General features: G+C 39.8%; 1 protein-coding gene across 2 annotated transcripts in view; it reads right to left on the bottom strand.

Annotated features, from left to right (window-relative positions):
- LOC127514823 (transcription activator BRG1) overlaps positions 1-16,473 on the bottom strand; it is a 31,389-nt gene that overhangs the window by 4,803 nt on the left and 10,113 nt on the right. Inside the window, exons 12-29 of one of the 2 annotated variants that reach the window (XM_051898035.1) lie at positions 14,062-14,192; positions 13,917-13,971; positions 13,718-13,836; positions 11,540-11,687; positions 11,227-11,390; positions 11,075-11,141; positions 10,210-10,320; positions 9,797-10,039; positions 8,725-8,838; positions 8,023-8,130; positions 7,764-7,850; positions 7,626-7,672; positions 7,377-7,543; positions 4,033-4,196; positions 3,718-3,945; positions 1,997-2,074; positions 1,672-1,890; positions 1,347-1,603 (exon numbers count right to left, since the gene is read on the bottom strand). In XM_051898035.1, the coding sequence (XP_051753995.1) occupies positions 1,347-1,603; positions 1,672-1,890; positions 1,997-2,074; positions 3,718-3,945; positions 4,033-4,196; positions 7,377-7,543; positions 7,626-7,672; positions 7,764-7,850; positions 8,023-8,130; positions 8,725-8,838; positions 9,797-10,039; positions 10,210-10,320; positions 11,075-11,141; positions 11,227-11,390; positions 11,540-11,687; positions 13,718-13,836; positions 13,917-13,971; positions 14,062-14,192 (2,507 nt within the window). Of the gene's footprint in view, positions 1-1,346; positions 1,604-1,671; positions 1,891-1,996; positions 2,075-3,675; positions 3,946-4,032; positions 4,197-7,376; positions 7,544-7,625; positions 7,673-7,763; positions 7,851-8,022; positions 8,131-8,724; positions 8,839-9,796; positions 10,040-10,209; positions 10,321-11,074; positions 11,142-11,226; positions 11,391-11,539; positions 11,688-13,717; positions 13,837-13,916; positions 13,972-14,061; positions 14,193-16,473 lie in introns of both variants that reach the window. The other variant, XM_051898034.1, reaches the window with a different exon arrangement.

Raw genomic sequence — 16,473 nt, forward strand, 5'->3', positions numbered from 1 at the left:
GTGCTGTTGTCGATGTGCAAGTCATGCAGAAAATTATAATATAATGGAGACATCTCCGTGGTCCAGTGATGAGGTGTCATCACTTCTCTGAGATCTGCTATGTCTATGAGATACGACACTATGAGGCACAAAATCGCTTTCCACAACTTCACAAGAATCATTAGAAGACACAAGAATCCGTCCCAGAGATCCGTAACTATCAGCACACTTACTGAACGCGACTGACACTGTCGCTTTGTACAGGGTTCGTACACATTTATACCAATAATTTTCCATGACTTTTCCATGACGTTTGAGGCAAATATTCATGACCTAGCGTTCCATGAAACGCCTGTGTATACATGTAAAATAAGAATAAAAATCCATGTTCAAATTTGAAATCACAGCATATCTAAACTAATTAACGACAAGCTATGTGGTTTTTGGTCCTGCGAGGCATGACATTTCGTTCCACTGTATGTCCACATGTAGCGGAATGACAATAAAGCTTAACTTGACTTGACTTAATACAAAATAAACATTTATTTAAATAACGCTGACACACCAGTAAGATGCCGATTAATAGAATACACAAAAATATTTTTGGGGAAACTGCACGTCATATTCTGGCTACACAGATAAAACAATCTAAGAACCATTTATGAATTATTTTAATGTTTTTTATACATTAGAAAATGAAGACTTCACATAATCTTATCAGCAAGATGAATAAATTATTTTAACTGGAATAAACTGCATACAGAAAGAGAGCAGAGAATGTGACCGATTGTGAAGCTGTCCATAACTTGGGTCTAGAGTGAGTTTAAGCACTCTCACAAACACTCCAGTTAAAATCACGAAAGCTGACTACACTGCGACATGAATCTCTAACATCGAATCTGCACTTTGTTGTTTATGATGGGAGTATTGGTGAGCTTCAGTCAGAATTTAGTCAGAGAGCGTGTGCACTGAACAAAACTCTTCATTTCAGCGACGACTAATCTGAACGCCTCTGATTGGCCATCACATTCATAAGCTCAACAGAAATGTGTGTGATTATGCTCAACGCTGCAAAACAAAATCTGATGGAATGCCGCAGTTGGATGGATCAAATGAACGTTAAGTATTGTAGTTTGTTTAACCAATATTATCACTTACACATACACTCTTATTATATAAATATTTTGAAACAAATTTCCATGACTTTTCCAAAACCTTCTGGGTTTATTTATTTTATTTATTTTTCTGAAACTTTTCCAGGCCTGGAAATTGCTATTTAAAATTCCATGATTTTTTCAGGATTTTCATGACCGTATGAACCCTGTTTGTAATAACCCGTCCTTTTTGGAAACAACGTTGACACTCACTTCTCCTTGTATTTAATAACAGCATCCACAATCTTCTTCATCTTCTTGGTGAGTGATGGAGGGTTCGGCGAAAGCTTCTCGGATGGCGGACGACCTCGTTTTTTCTGTCTTTTGCTGTCGTCGTCTCTGTCTCTCCCTCCACGAGCACCTGAAGTGGACGGAATGGCATCCGGATCCCGATCGCGCCTCCTCTTCCGAGCCGTTTTCTTGTGTCGCACCTCCTCCTCGATCTCCTCCAGAGTTCCATCCTCAATAGCCTGAGAAAAGAGGCAGCGATCAGAAATGTCCGACAAAAGAAGAGAAGAAAACGAACCGTATATCTGACCTTTAGCCACTGTTTCTCTGTGAGCGAATCGCTGTAATCGACCTCTTTTCTCTGCCGGGAGCCACGGCCAAACATCTTCTCCTCTTCTTCCTCACAGGTGAGTCTTTCCACCTCGGCATCATCTTTCATAATCCACGTGGGCAGCTCGTCCTCCTCCATGAGACGGGGCTTTCGCTTCGGATTGCGAGCTTCCTCGCGGCGTCGATCCAAATCCATACGCTACACAGAAACAGACAATGAAAGTTCATTTGGATTCAATCAGGATTTAGTGATTTGGTGATTGACATCGACTTGTTAATGTAAGTGAGAAAAAATGAAACGAGACCATGAACTGGTCAAACTCGTCTTCACTCCTGGCGATCATCTGATTTACGGTCTCATCGTCCGGCACTTCGTCTTCTTCCTGACAGAAAAAAAAACACCAAGGGAACAGAGCTTCAGAAATTACAGAAAATACAGAAAATAGAGAAAAGATCCATGACCATGGACACCAAAAATAAGGATTTAGATGCTTCACATCTACTGGGATATTCATATTAATCTGCATATTCTCATTAAACAACATTATCTCACTGAATCCTGTAGATGCTTGCTCTTATTATCAGATCAAATTAAAGTGCCGCTATTATGCTTTTTTGGATATGACCTTACATGTAGTGTGTTATTGCTGTTTGTGAATGTAAAAGATCTGCAAATTTTCAAAGATCAAAGTGCAGATAAATTGAGTTATTGTCTCTCAAAAGAAAGAAGTGATTCTGAACTGCCTGAAACGAGTTGTCAGTAATTCCAGTCTTACTTCCTGCTGAACCTTCGTAGGTTTGTAACTAATTTGCATAATGCCAGCCTATGGTCTTCATTGGCTGCCGGCAAACAGCGTCTACTTTGCCCTGCCCTCAAACACTGTAGTTGTAGGAGAGACTGGAAGAGTTTGGTTCATGTTGTTCATATCAAGAAGACGCTGTTTTCTGCTGCCAAAGATTTGATGAGATTTGTAAGGTAAAACCGACATCATTGTTACTGTTCGTATCACTGTGTATCAAGTGCTGAGGAAAAGCTGAAATTTAGATATGATGATGAGCGTTTGGTTTACGACCAATCACAGCAGGCTGGGCCATCTGAGCAGAGCAGACTCTCAGAAAGGAGAGGTTTAGAGAGGCTGAATCCTTGATCAAACCGTTTCAGACACTGTGAGAAAAGAGCTGATGCTACAATAGATATTATGAGAAAATTAAAGTGTTTTTTAATGCATGTAAACCTATTGTAGGAGAATCCAAAACAAAACTAGGAACCTTTAAAATAGCATAATAGGGGCACTTTAACATTATAAAAATATGTTACTGTATGTACACACACAGCCGGCCTCTTTGAATGCATCACAAACACTTCTAAACATTTGCCCATCTTTATAGTGATCCACGTTCACTTCTAATGTTTGTAAGATTAATCTCCTTAATAATGACTAAAAAAATCTTTTTCCTCGTAACACCTAGAATCATGCAGATGTCAAAAAACTCTGTTACAGCTGATATTCTGAACAAGGTGTTTGCATGACCCAATATTCAGGTTAATACAGGCAGCCTTATTCGGATTATTGACTTTATGGCAGTAGAGTTTTCATGAAGCATTCATTAATGAAGCGAGCAAATTCCGTTTAATATTGGAATATTATAATTTATTCTAAAATGAGACAGAAGATGCATCTGAAATTGCATACTGTAAAGTAAGGTAATACATTTGGTTTGAAACTTGCTTCGCAACTGTTAAAAGAATATGTTCTATATAGTATTTTGTAATTTGGACGTATTAAATTTGCCATGATGTCACTGTCATGTGACCTACGGCATCAGTTGCATCACTTCACTGCCATTCATAAATCCTCATGGCCTCATGGGATTGTAAAGTGTCCATCATATGCGCACTTCAGAAGTATTAGGTCATCCGAATACATTTCGCCTACTGTTTTATAAATACTATGAATTCGGACATACTACTCAGCTCACATACTGTTTGTCGCCTACTATACGCAGGGAGAGTGATACTCCTGACCTCGTCCTGCTCCTCGTGTTCCAGAATGGCCTGCAGAAACGCTCGGCGCTCATGACTCGACGACTTCTGGTCGAACATGCCGGCCTGGATCACCTTCTGGTCGACATTCAGCTTGTATTTAGCGGCTGCCAGGATCTTCTCTTCTACACTGTTCACGGTACAGAGACGCAAAACCCGCACCTCGTTCTGCTGTCCGATCCGGTGGGCTCGATCCTGCGCCTGGAGGTCCTACACACAGAACAAACATGAGTTCTGAACAGCACAAATGAGACACATCGTCATGTTGATGATGATGATGCAGTGTGAATGTGCTACCTGATGAGGGTTCCAGTCGCTGTCAAATATGATGACGGTATCTGCGCTCTGTAGATTGAGGCCCAGTCCACCTGCCCTGGTGCTCAACAGGAATATAAAGTACTGAGAGGCCGGATCATTGAAGGTCTTTAGCAGCATCCCACGATCCTCTGCTTTGGTTGTGCCTAAAACACAAACTCATATTCTGAGAAGGCAAATATAATTTCTACGGATGCACCGATACCATTTTTTAAGGACTGAGTATGAGTACCGATACTTTTTTTCTAGGACTCGCCGATACCGATGCCTATACATTTATTAATTTCTCTCTCTCTTTTTTTTTTTTTTTTTTTTTGATGTTGCAGTTTTCCAAGCACAACACAGTGAGACTAATGAATGTAGGACAGCTTCTTTAATATTACTCTAATGAAAAAAGTAATAATTTTTATGTGCTTGTCACAAACTTAAAGAACAAAAATTTCACAGTGTCCAATAACCTTCAAAAGGGCATAATTACTAATAATTGTTATATAAAAAGAAATTTACAAACAAATTACAAACAATACAACAAATACTATAGAGATACAAATTAAATAAACTTGTTTTTCAGATACAGTAGGTTTATTTACCATGTATACATTTATTTAACATCTTTTGTTGTTTTATTAACATTAATGACAAATATAGGCTACGGTCCCTTTAAAACTGAATCCATGGATACTGACACATATCCTCTTTTCACCCAAATGTTTACGTCGACTTAAGCCATAACCGACTGTATTTACGTGAGACACTCCACACGATGGACATTTTGACAACTATGTGTGCATTTGACCATTCAGGCGCAAGGAGAACTGATCGCGCACTGTCAGAACTGGGATCGCGCGCAAGAAAGAGAGAGAGCGCGCGAGAGAGGGAGCGCTTCTGGTCTGTGTCATTCAGCGCCATTCCGCCTAACCCGCCTTTACTAATCGATAACGAATTGTGATTGAAAGCATGCAGTTCGCAATGTATGTGTTGTCATCATTAATTTTGAAGTATTCCACACCTCTGAGGCTGACATTGTTTCTGCTGTCGCCGTGGTTGTCTCTGTGCACGGAAAATTCTGTCAGTTACGTCACGCGAAGTATCGGTCTTTGGTATCGGGAGTATTTTTACAAGTACAAGTACAAGTACATGAGCTTGGTATCGGGCCCGATACAGCATCCCTAATAATTTCTGTCTGTCAGTTCTGAAGAAAATGTAAGCGATGCTTGCTTGACATGATAGCAGAGTTGGCTTGACCATTTCCCATGAGTCCGAATGTTTCATGTTATTAGGGTCATGTGAAATTTGTTTTTATTTTGTTCAAGTTTTAATTTTTCTGGATTTCGTTTTAATGGTTACATTACATTTTAGTAATCAAAAAGCATGTCTAATTAATTGAAATCACTACAATCAGCAATTTATTAAACATTTAACAAAAATGTTAGTTAACTACATTTTATTTTTTCTCAAATTCTTTTTTATTTCTTCCGTTTTAATTTTTCTGGATTCCACTTTTAAGGTTAAATTCAATTTTAATTATAATAAATGTATATAAATATATTTACAATAATAGGGTCCTATGGAATGTTTTATTTTTATGGAAGAAAAAGTGTGATTACTCCTTAAAAAAATAAAGTTTTATAATTGTATTATTATTATTATTAGAGGATACATATACAGTATTACAGTAGTGAAATACTTCTGTCACAATTTCTTCAAGCACAGCACAGAGACTTGTACAGGTCACAAATGACCTTCTCCTGCAGATATGGGTGCATGCAGCAATTTAGTCCTGCTAGACATTAGTGCTGCTTTTGACACTATGTGTCATATCATCCTCCTTGATAGGTTGCGTGTTTTGTTAGGCATCTCTGGTGTTGTGTTCGAATGGTTCAAGTCCTATCTAACTTATCGTTTCAGCGTGTTTGTCTGGGGAAAAAACAAATCGGAGGCAACTTTAGTTCAGCAGATCGTCCTGCAGGGGTCAGTACTTGGTCTCACTTTGTTTCACATCTATATGTTGCCACTATGGTCTGGGGTTTCACGGTTATGCTGATGATACACAGATCAATGTCAGAACACTCCTGGACCCTAATCACGTTTTCACAGCTCTTACCACCTGCCTGGAAGAAATAAAGGTGTGGATGCATGACAATTATCTTAAACTTAACAAATCAAAAACTTAACTGTCACTTGTTGGTATGCTGGCAGCTTTGCACAAATATAACTCGATCTGTTCACTGATTCTGACTTACTGTCTCCAGCATCACAGGTGCGAAATCTAAGTGTTATTTGATTGTCATTCGATGCATATATTAAAATGGTTTCGAAATCTGCATTTTTCCATCTCAGAAACATTGCCAGACTTCGACCTTCTTTATCCTTGCCTGACGCGGAAAGGCTTATCCATGCTTTTATTACGTCGAGAATAGATTATTGTAAGCACTTTACTCGGTTCTCCCTGATAAGTATATCAAGAAACTGCAGTATATTCAAAACTCGGTCGCATGTGTATTAACATACACAACCGCTCGCCAGCATATTTCCCCTGTTCTTTATGAACTCTATGAGCTCCAGTATATCTCTGTATTCTAGTTGCTCCTACTCGCTCTCTCCACTCTTCTGACTCCTCTCCTCTTCAGCAGCCTACATTTAAATTGAAGTCTTCTGTTTTGTTTTATTTTTTCTTCTGTTTTTCATATTTTTGTACTTGTATATTGTTTTGTGTAGTGCTTCGGGTTTGAGAAAAGCGCAATGTATCATCATCATAAAAATATATAAATGTATCATCATCATCATAAAAATGTATCGTCATCATCATCATAAAGTTAAACCGAACTTTTATTTTGGTGAGTTGTCATGAAGACATTTGAGCTTCTGTATGTGATATGATGATAGTTTTGTTAAATGAAATGGTGAAATGCTGGTGAAGTGACTCTCAGAGCAGCTCTGGAGATGAAGTTCATGTGTTCCTGTCCTCATATAGTGAAGCGGCAGACGCTGAAAACACCACAAGCATCATGTGTGCTTGAGTAAACTGCACCGCTCATTCACATAGATTCGCAGAACATGCAGACTTCATATTTAAAATGTTTTTGGCCGTTTAATATTTACAGACACGATTCATATCGTGATTTGATTTAATGCACAGCACTACTTTTAAATTGACATTCATGACATTCCGTGTTAAACAGTAAATTCCATTTTTTATGACTGGATTCCACAATTATGCAATTTGGTCGGGTTTATCCAGATCAGCATAAGCTATAATAATAATAATAATCATGCTCTACTTTGCAAACACCACAAACTAAAGAAAAAGAGAAACACAAACTCACCATCCAAACGAAGATATTTAAAGTTGCGGTAAGCAAAATAATCCTCCATTATGGTCATCAGTGAGGTCATTTGGCAGAAGAGCAGCACTTTATGATTGCTCGCCCGTAATTTGGGCAAAATACGATCCAGCACCTCAAACTTTCCTGAGGCTCGATACAGGTCAGCCCTGCAGGTCAGACATTAAATAAAGGTCATAAAAAGGCTTAGTCCTGGCGACGTCTAATGTGTCACACTGCATTTGCGCTCACCCTTGAACTATACCGCCCGAGAAACCCAGATGCTCAGAAAATGACTCCTGCAAAAGCAGCACATTCAGCACTGCAATAAAGGCCTCACAAACATGTTAATCGGATGATCAACACACTACGACAGACACATTACCACACCTCGATTTGCTGGAACATGTAGGGGTGATTACAGATCTTCCTCAGCTGCATAATGGTGTTCATTAAAGTCTTAGTGCCGCCTTTACCCTGTAACACACAATGTTCAACAACACACAACTGGTCTGCTTTATTGCATCAAGATGAGGATAAAGAGCAGCTGGGATGCAGAACTATTTCTTGATTTCCAGCACTGAGGATGAGAGGCGTTTCCGCCAGGTCTGAGGTTACAAACACAAAGATTCATGCTGCTCTTCCTCACCTTCTTGTCTTTCTCGGAGCCGTCGGTTAGCAGCACTCCTTTGGCCTGCATGTGTCGGTACAGAACCCTCTGAAGGGCCGACATGTCACACTTTATCACATATTCCACCTGCACATGGACATAAAATAGCACAAATGTTTCATCTGTCTGAGACTCCAAAGTTGTGAATTTAACTTGTGTGCAAAATTGGAATATCGCATTAAACATCTGCGAATAAAGCAGCGTTTCCATCCCATGTGTTCAAGAGAACAAAACTTTCACTTCCTGAGAAATTGGTGCAAACTATCTGTAATAAAAATGGAAGTTGTGCAATCGGGGAAGCCAATGACTTGCGTGTCAGAGCTGCAGACGAAATTGCATTTGGATGCTGGTGTTTGGGAATGCAATCGTGCGAGATACTTCTGAGAGGGAATTAAACCAAATCATTCTGAAGACAGACTTTGGTTCAGGCATTTCAGAACATCGAGGGATTTATTCGGTAAATGTGTTTCCATTGTAGTTTATGCGCATGTCTTCTTATTGGATAAAAATTTATTCAGCTCAATTGAGCGCACATGTATTTTATCCACAATTTATGCACATCTTGGTGTTTCCATGCAGCATTTTTTTATGTGATAACCCAAAATTTGCCTAAAAATAGGTGGATGGAAACATCTTGACACACACATATTGACTGAAGTCTGCATCACACGGCAAACTCACCTTCTCAGGCAGCTGCGCCTCGACTTCCTTCTTCAGCCTGCGCAACAGGAAGGGGCGGAGCACCTTATGCAGGCGGCGAATGATCAGGATGGTCTCCTCCTCATTCAGGTCCACCTGGAAGAGACATCATCGAACACTATTGTGAGCCATGTCTACTACTAGAGATGCTCCAAATGCAATTTTCTTGGCCGATTACGATTTCCAATTTTTTGTAAGCGTGACCTGTCGATTTTCTTTCAAAGAACTATAGTTGACAGAATATGCTCTTTGATTAACATGACAGACAACAGCACAAATATTAGACTGCTGTCACTTTAAGAGTTTATGCATGGACCCAATATACTGTTACACAACTTGCGTTATCTTTCTCAACTAACGCGATTCCAAAACTGATGGGTGTGAGCGCAAAACCTTTGGGAATTAGTAAAATTATGCACAATACAAGCCATATTTAACTGAAGCGAAGAGACGAGTAAGTGAGAAGCAGGTGACGTTATTTCCTGTGCCGCTGGCAACAAAACGGACTGGCTCGGAATCGGAAATAATGTGAGACTGACCGGCCGATTACCGGTCCAGGCCAATCATGCGGAAAATCGTCCGATTCCGATCAGTGATCTACTACTCTTTATGTCCCTTCATATGTAGAATAAAATATTAATTTTTAAAAGATGGGAATCATATTAGTTTCCTTTATCACAACATAGTGCTACAGTACATTTAAATTCATTTCATGATTTTGTTTTGAATCATGCTGGAATTGATAAGGTAAAACCGACTGAGCTGAAATTCAGATATGCTAATGGACGTTTGGTTTCCGACACACTCTGTAAGTGGTGGACCAATTACAGCAGACAGGGCCATGTGACCAATCAGAGCAGTGTAGCTCTCAGAAAGGGGTTTAGAGAGACCGACACTGTGAGAAAAGAGCTGATGCTGCAATGGATATTATGAGAAAATTAAAGTGTTTTTTGACCTTGGATGCATTTAAACCTATTGTAAGAGACTCCAAAACAAAATGAACAACCTTTAAAATAGCATAATATGGGCACTTTAAACAGGCAGAATGGCGTACCTTCTCTCCGGTCATGGCGAAGGGAGCGTTGAACCACTGCTCGAACGTGCTGCAGCTCTTGAAGATGGTGGGCAGCAGGAAGTTGAGCAGCGCCCAGAGCTCCGGGAGCTTGTTCTGCAGCGGCGTCCCCGTCAGCAGCACCCGCCGCGGTGCCAGATAATGCGTGTTCAACACCTGCGTCAGCTTACAGTGATGGTTCTTCATCCGATGACCTTCGTCCACTATCATGTACTTCCAGCGAATCTGTATCAGGTGACATGAGCTCATCAGCGCGTCTTTGATCGAGGCCAAAGGTCACATGAACCGTGGCGCACAAGCATGGCTCACATTTATCCCACCTACAAGAGAGGGCTGAGAGCTGAGAGGGTCAAACATACATCCGTCTGAACACACAAGAACCCTGCGAGATTTACCTTGGCCAGCACCTGCTTGTCTTTGATGATGTATTCGTAAGTAGTGAGCAGCACGTTGAACTTGCCGCTGCGCAGCTGCGGTACGAAGGCTCTTCTAGCAGCAGGAGATCCCTGAACACATATCACATGATCTCAAGTCCATCAATGAGCCAAGAGAATCTCATCAGTGTTGGGGAGGCAATGAGCCACATCAGAGGAGCTACCCGTTTCATAAAGTGGTTAACTACACAATAAGCTACTAATAAACAGTGGCTCACTATATTGAAGCTGCTAAAAGTAACCATGAAATTGATTATTTATGTCCTTAATACATTAACATTTATTCAAAGTGACAGACTGTTAACTGTCAGTGTCTTTTTTATTGCCTTTTTTTCCCCATCACATATTTTAGTAATCATCATAAATTAGGTATCAACTGAAACACTTAAAATTCATCCTGTGAAAACCATTTTGAAATTGGACATTGCATTTCCATGAAAACGGTACTTTAAAACCTGTCAGCGGGCTCAATTTTTGTGATTTTAACTTCAAACTAGATAAAAAAGTTTGTCAAGAAGACAAACTTTATGTTGGCTTGAGAAAGCCTGACCTGAAAGTTTGAAGTAGTTTTAAAATCTTGAAGTTTGAATGTTTTAAGATTGAAATAAGTTTGGTTTTAGTTAAGTAGTAGCTTTAAAAGCATTACTTGACTTGATAAGCTAAAGCAGAAGCGAAATGCAACCAAGTAGAAAAAGTAGTTAGTAGTTTAGTTACTCCCCAACACTGATTCATATTCTCTCTGTTTATTACAGTATATCAGTACATCTGCATCCAGCAGCATTCAACACAAATGTTCTTGTGTGTCCAGATGGAAAGAGTCACTTACTTTGTACGAGACTTTGACAACAGAAGGAGCCCATTTATCAAACTCATAGACCCAGTTAGACAGAGTTCTGTCAGAGAAACACAGTGTTCATAAAAACAGACACTCTGTGTGAACAAATCTAAGTATGAAAGCTAATCTAAATATTGACTGACGAGAGCGGCACGATGATGAGGTAGGGTCCGTTTAGACGCTTGTACTCCATGAGGTATGTGATAAGCGCGATGGTTTGGATGGTTTTGCCCAAACCCATCTCATCCGCCAAGATCCCGTTCAGATTATTGTTATACAGAGACACCAGCCACTCCAAGCCCTTGATCTGCACACAAACAATCAGAGCATCGATAATATCTTTTGTGTATGTATCGATCAGCTGCTCTAAGATATCGGCGACTAAAAGACCCACATCAGTCGACCGCTAATATTGAAAGATTTGATGTTAAATGTTTGGTAATAGTGCTGAATGACCTGGTATTGCTTGAGTTGACCGTTGATCAGCAGAGACGACTGTTTGTCCACCCGCTCAGTAACCGCATGAGCCACAGCGTAATATGACTGCAACCCACGCGCGAACGCAGCGCTACCGTACTCATCATCCACGTCCTGTTTAGCATGTCTGCAAAAAAATAAATAAACACACACACAGATTGAGACTGCAGCACTGATAGCTTATAATTGGCCTGTAAACACTGAAGATCACAGTAACTAGGGATGCACCTATATTTTGGCTGATAATTCTTTATATTTGAAAGCCGATAACCAATACATTGCCCGATAAATCTACATCTTGATGTAAATTTTTCTGAGCCTGATTACAAAAACAAAAGGCAAACAAATACAGTGGTCAACTGTTTTTATTTTAAAAACTTAACTGCAGAAAACAAAGAAACCTTTTTCCCAAAATCATTTACTAAAAGTTGCCTACTTTATGCCAGTTAAAGACTCCTTAAATTGTAAAAATAATTTTACATTCCTATGGCAAATTGCAATTCTGATGTCCTCTTTTTCACTGTGAAAAACTTCCACACATATTGTGCATAAACTCTTTTAAAGTGTGCATATTTTGCTGCGTGCTGACATGTCGCGTCATGCGGAAAACACCAATCAAAACCCTCATGGGCAGCAGCGTCCATCTGAAGTGGTTCAACAGGAGGAAATAATCCATAATTCATTGTCTTTAATATATCGACCTAATGTTCTAATTGGACTGTTAGCGATAACATTAAAGATTAACATTTATCAGCTGATAGCGATAACACTTTATATTTGGAAGCCGATTACCGATATATTGGCTGATAAATGTAAATCTTGATATATCTGAGTCTGATTACAAAATGGAAACAAATACAGTGGACAGTTTAAAACCTTAACTGCAGAATACAAGGAAACTGAATTTATCAGCTAATTTATTAGCATTAATATATCAACCTAATTTTCTCATCGGACCAATAACGATAACAATAAATATGAACTTTATCGGCCGATAGCGATAACCAATAATTCTTTATATTTGGAAGCCGATAACCGATATATTGGCTGATAAATTTAAATCTTGATATACATTTTTCTGAGTCTGATTACAAAAACAAAAGTGAAACAAATACAGTGGACAACTGCTTTCATTTTAAAACCTTAAAGGGTTAGTTCACCCAAAAATGAAAATAATGTAATTTATTACTCACCCTCATGTCGTTCTACACCCGTAAGGCCTTCATCTTCGGAACACAAATTAAGATAGTTTTGATGAAATCCGATGGCTCAGTGAGGCCACTATAGAGAGCAAAGCCACTGAACCTCTCAAGATCCATAAAGGTACTAAAAGCATATTTGAAACAGTTCATGTGACTTCAGTGGTTTTAAAGATTGTAAAGTGATAAGAATACTTAAAACATAATTATATTTAAAACAGTTCATTTGAGTACAGTGGTTGTACCTTAATATTATAAAGCGACAAAAATACTTTTTGTGTGCCAAAAAAACCCAAAATAATGACTTTTCAACAATATCTTGTGATGGCCGATTTCAAAACACTGCTTCATGAAGCTTCTGAACTTTACAAATCTTTTGTTTCGAATTAGTGATTCAGATCTCCTATCAAACGGCTAAATTGCTGAAATTCGTAAAGCTCTGAAGCAGTGTTTTGAAATCGGCCATCACTAGATATTGTTGAAAAGTCCTTATTTTGTTTTTTTGGCACACAAAAAAGTATTCCCGTCACTTTATAATATTAAGGTAGAACCACTGAACTCACATGAACTGTTTTAGATATGTTTTTAGTACTTTTATGGATCTTGAGAGGTTCAGTGGCTTTGCTCTCAATAGAGGCCTCACTGAGCCATCGGACTTCATCAGAAATATCTTAATTTGTGTTCCGAAGATGAACGAAGGTCTTACAGGTGTAGAACGACATGAGGGTGAGTAATAAATGACATTATTTTCATTTTTGGATGAACTAACCCTTTAACTGCAGAAACTGCAATTTATCAGCTAATTTATCAGCTTTAATATATCAACCCTTTTTTTAATGAACCGTTAATGATTACAGAGAAATTAACATTTATCGGCCGATACCGATATGGCCGTTGATATATTGTGCATCCCTAACAGTAACGCTCAAGCTGCATCAGATGTGAGAGTTTGTCCTACTCTATGATGTGACGCGCGTCCACCTCTGACACGTCCTCACTGTCTGGGTCGGGAATTTTCTTCTTCTCCTCCCCAGGAGTTTGAGAGGGCAGAAGCTGAGGAGGTTCCTCTTCCTCTTCCTGTCAGGAAGAACATCTTTAATAAATCTTCTGCTGTCAGTTTAATCAATCTTGCACTATCAGAAAGCAGCTGAAGGCACCTCGTCCTCCTCTGACCCAGAATCCTCGCTGTCCGAGCGTGGCGCGACCTCGTAACTGAAGAGAGAGAGAAAGAGCGTCCGTCAGTGGAGATGATCCATTCATCATGTTGGACAGCAGATGTACAGATTGTGATGGTGATCTTACCCAGGGTTCATCTCCAACCATGTGTCCAGCTGTCCAGCTTTAGGAGCGTCCACTCCGGTCAGAATTTTCCCACTGTCCACGTGGATCACCTTCACTGGGAGATCACTCATCTGACTTGTCTCATCTAGGGGCTTTAAACATCATTATCAACAGCAGCAGCATCAAAACCACCTTTAGATAAGTGGCTTTCCTACGCTGTTTACGTTGTATTGATAGTGCAGCGCTTCCTGGTTCTATGCCTGGTTCTATGGCCGGCTAATGCGTCAGCATCACACGCATGCGTCATGCTGCTCACGTGAACAGCATCGGCCAATACAGAGTCGCCGTTCTTCCAGGAAGAACCTGGAAGCGTTGCACTGTCTATACAACATAAACAGCATTGGAGACTGACAGGGAAGAGAAGAAATTGTTGAATAAAGTCGTTATTTTTGTTTTGTTTTTGCACACAAAAAGTATTCTCATCGCTTCATAACATTAAGGTTGAACCACTGTAGTCACATGGACTATTTTAACAATGTCTTTACTACTTTTCTGGACCTTGAATGTAGTAATGACGTTGCTTTCTCTTGGGGATCAGAAACCTCTCAGATTTCATCAAAAATATCTTAATTTGTGTTCTGAAGATGAACGAAGGTCTTACGGGTGTGGAACGACATGAGGGTGAGTAATTAAATTTTATTTTTGGGTGAACTAACCCTTTAAAATGTCTTAAATGCTATTAGCCTGATCAAATAAAGGAGATGTTAAGGGCTGATCACACTACACCTTTTCATTCCATCCACTTCCATTCATACATATACGAATGCTGAAAATGCAAGCTCATACGAAGAAGTTTTGCTTTTCCTGGTTTTCCAAAGATCAGGTTTAGTGAACTCTAGTCTCACCCTCAGACGTCACGCCCACAGACTGTTGGCTGAACGTCTGATGCATATGGCAACACTGGCTTAACTGGAAACACTTTAGGATTTTCAAAGTCGTAATCTGGTTGGTTGAATTCTACAGGATGTCCAGGAGACGTGTGTGTCGCGTTCTTTAATGTTCCGCCTGGAAACAAATGCTGTGACGCCAAACCCCTTCGTGGAAGAAGAATGCCGTCGTGTTTACAACCGTGACAATGAGCGCTTACCAGAATCAACTATACGCTGGATTTTCAAAAGTATGTGGAGTTCACGGCTCCATTGATCCAGTAAACTTGCACAACGTTCTTGAATGAATAATTTATTAGATGCACGCCGGTCTGTTATTGTAAGGACATCGACTTTACATTTTCACACCCCTAAACATGATGCGGTACAATGCGAACTGTGATTGGTTGCGTGACATGTCAGTCAAATGTCCTCTTGGGCGGTCTTTGGCCAATGAAAGCTGCCATAGAGTCCAGACCTTCTGCCGTCAGACTGAAGGTCTGGTTACGCGAGACTAGGAGAACTCTGATCTGCAAATTCGTATCGTTTTAAGATGTGTGACGAATAGAAGAATGATAAGTCACCATGTGACCTTATACTTTAAGTGAAATCGAAGAACTAACTGGTGTTACGTAATTTCAAACAGAATCAGGCCAAAACAAAGTTCATTTGGTGTTTGAAACAGCTTGCCAAAGCAAACTTTTTGGAAAAGTTCATTCTAGCTGGTAAACAATGTCCGTGGTGGTTGTGTAATAGGTGGGTGTGGCTCTGGGGCTCCGCCTTCTTTGAGGTGTGACTCTTCTCCGGTTTATTTCTTCTGTTTCAGTCCTTCGAGGTCAGACACAAGTAAAAACATGAACACACTGGAGAGCTGTTTTATAGTAGAAACTGAAGTTACAATTCTAATTAAAAGAGACTGACACTTTTTTAATGTTTAATACTGTAAAGCTGAATACTTTAAAGCAGGGGTCTCCAACCCTGCTCCTGGAGGGCTACCGCCCTGCAAATTTTAGCTCCAACCCGAATCAAACACACCTGAACCAGCTAATCAAGGTGTTTAGGGTTGCTTGATAATTACAGACAGGTGTGTTGGAGCAGGGTTGGAACTGAAATCTGCAGGACGGTAGCCCTCCAGGAGCAGGGTTGGAGATACCTGCTTTAAAGCAATCTATTGTATAAAGTACTATTAATAAACGTGACGTGACTGGAGAGCTGAATTGCAGAGTTGGTGCAAACATATTCCTATTGCTATGATCAGATGCTTTCTTAAAGGGTTAGTTCACCCCAAAATGAAAATTCTGCCATTCATTACTCACCCTCATGTCGTTCCAAACTCATAAGACTTTCGTTCATCTTTGGAACAAAAATGAAGATCTTTTGATGAAATCTGAGATATGCCTGTCCCTCCGTTGACTGCCTTTGCAACTACCACTTTGATGCTTCAAAAAGTTCATAAACAGATCAGAAAACGAATCCCTATGAATCAAGCAGTTTAGTCCAAATTTTC

The sequence above is a fragment of the Ctenopharyngodon idella genome, chromosome 6, assembly GCF_019924925.1.
Source record: "Ctenopharyngodon idella isolate HZGC_01 chromosome 6, HZGC01, whole genome shotgun sequence".
NCBI lineage: Eukaryota > Metazoa > Chordata > Actinopteri > Cypriniformes > Xenocyprididae > Ctenopharyngodon > Ctenopharyngodon idella.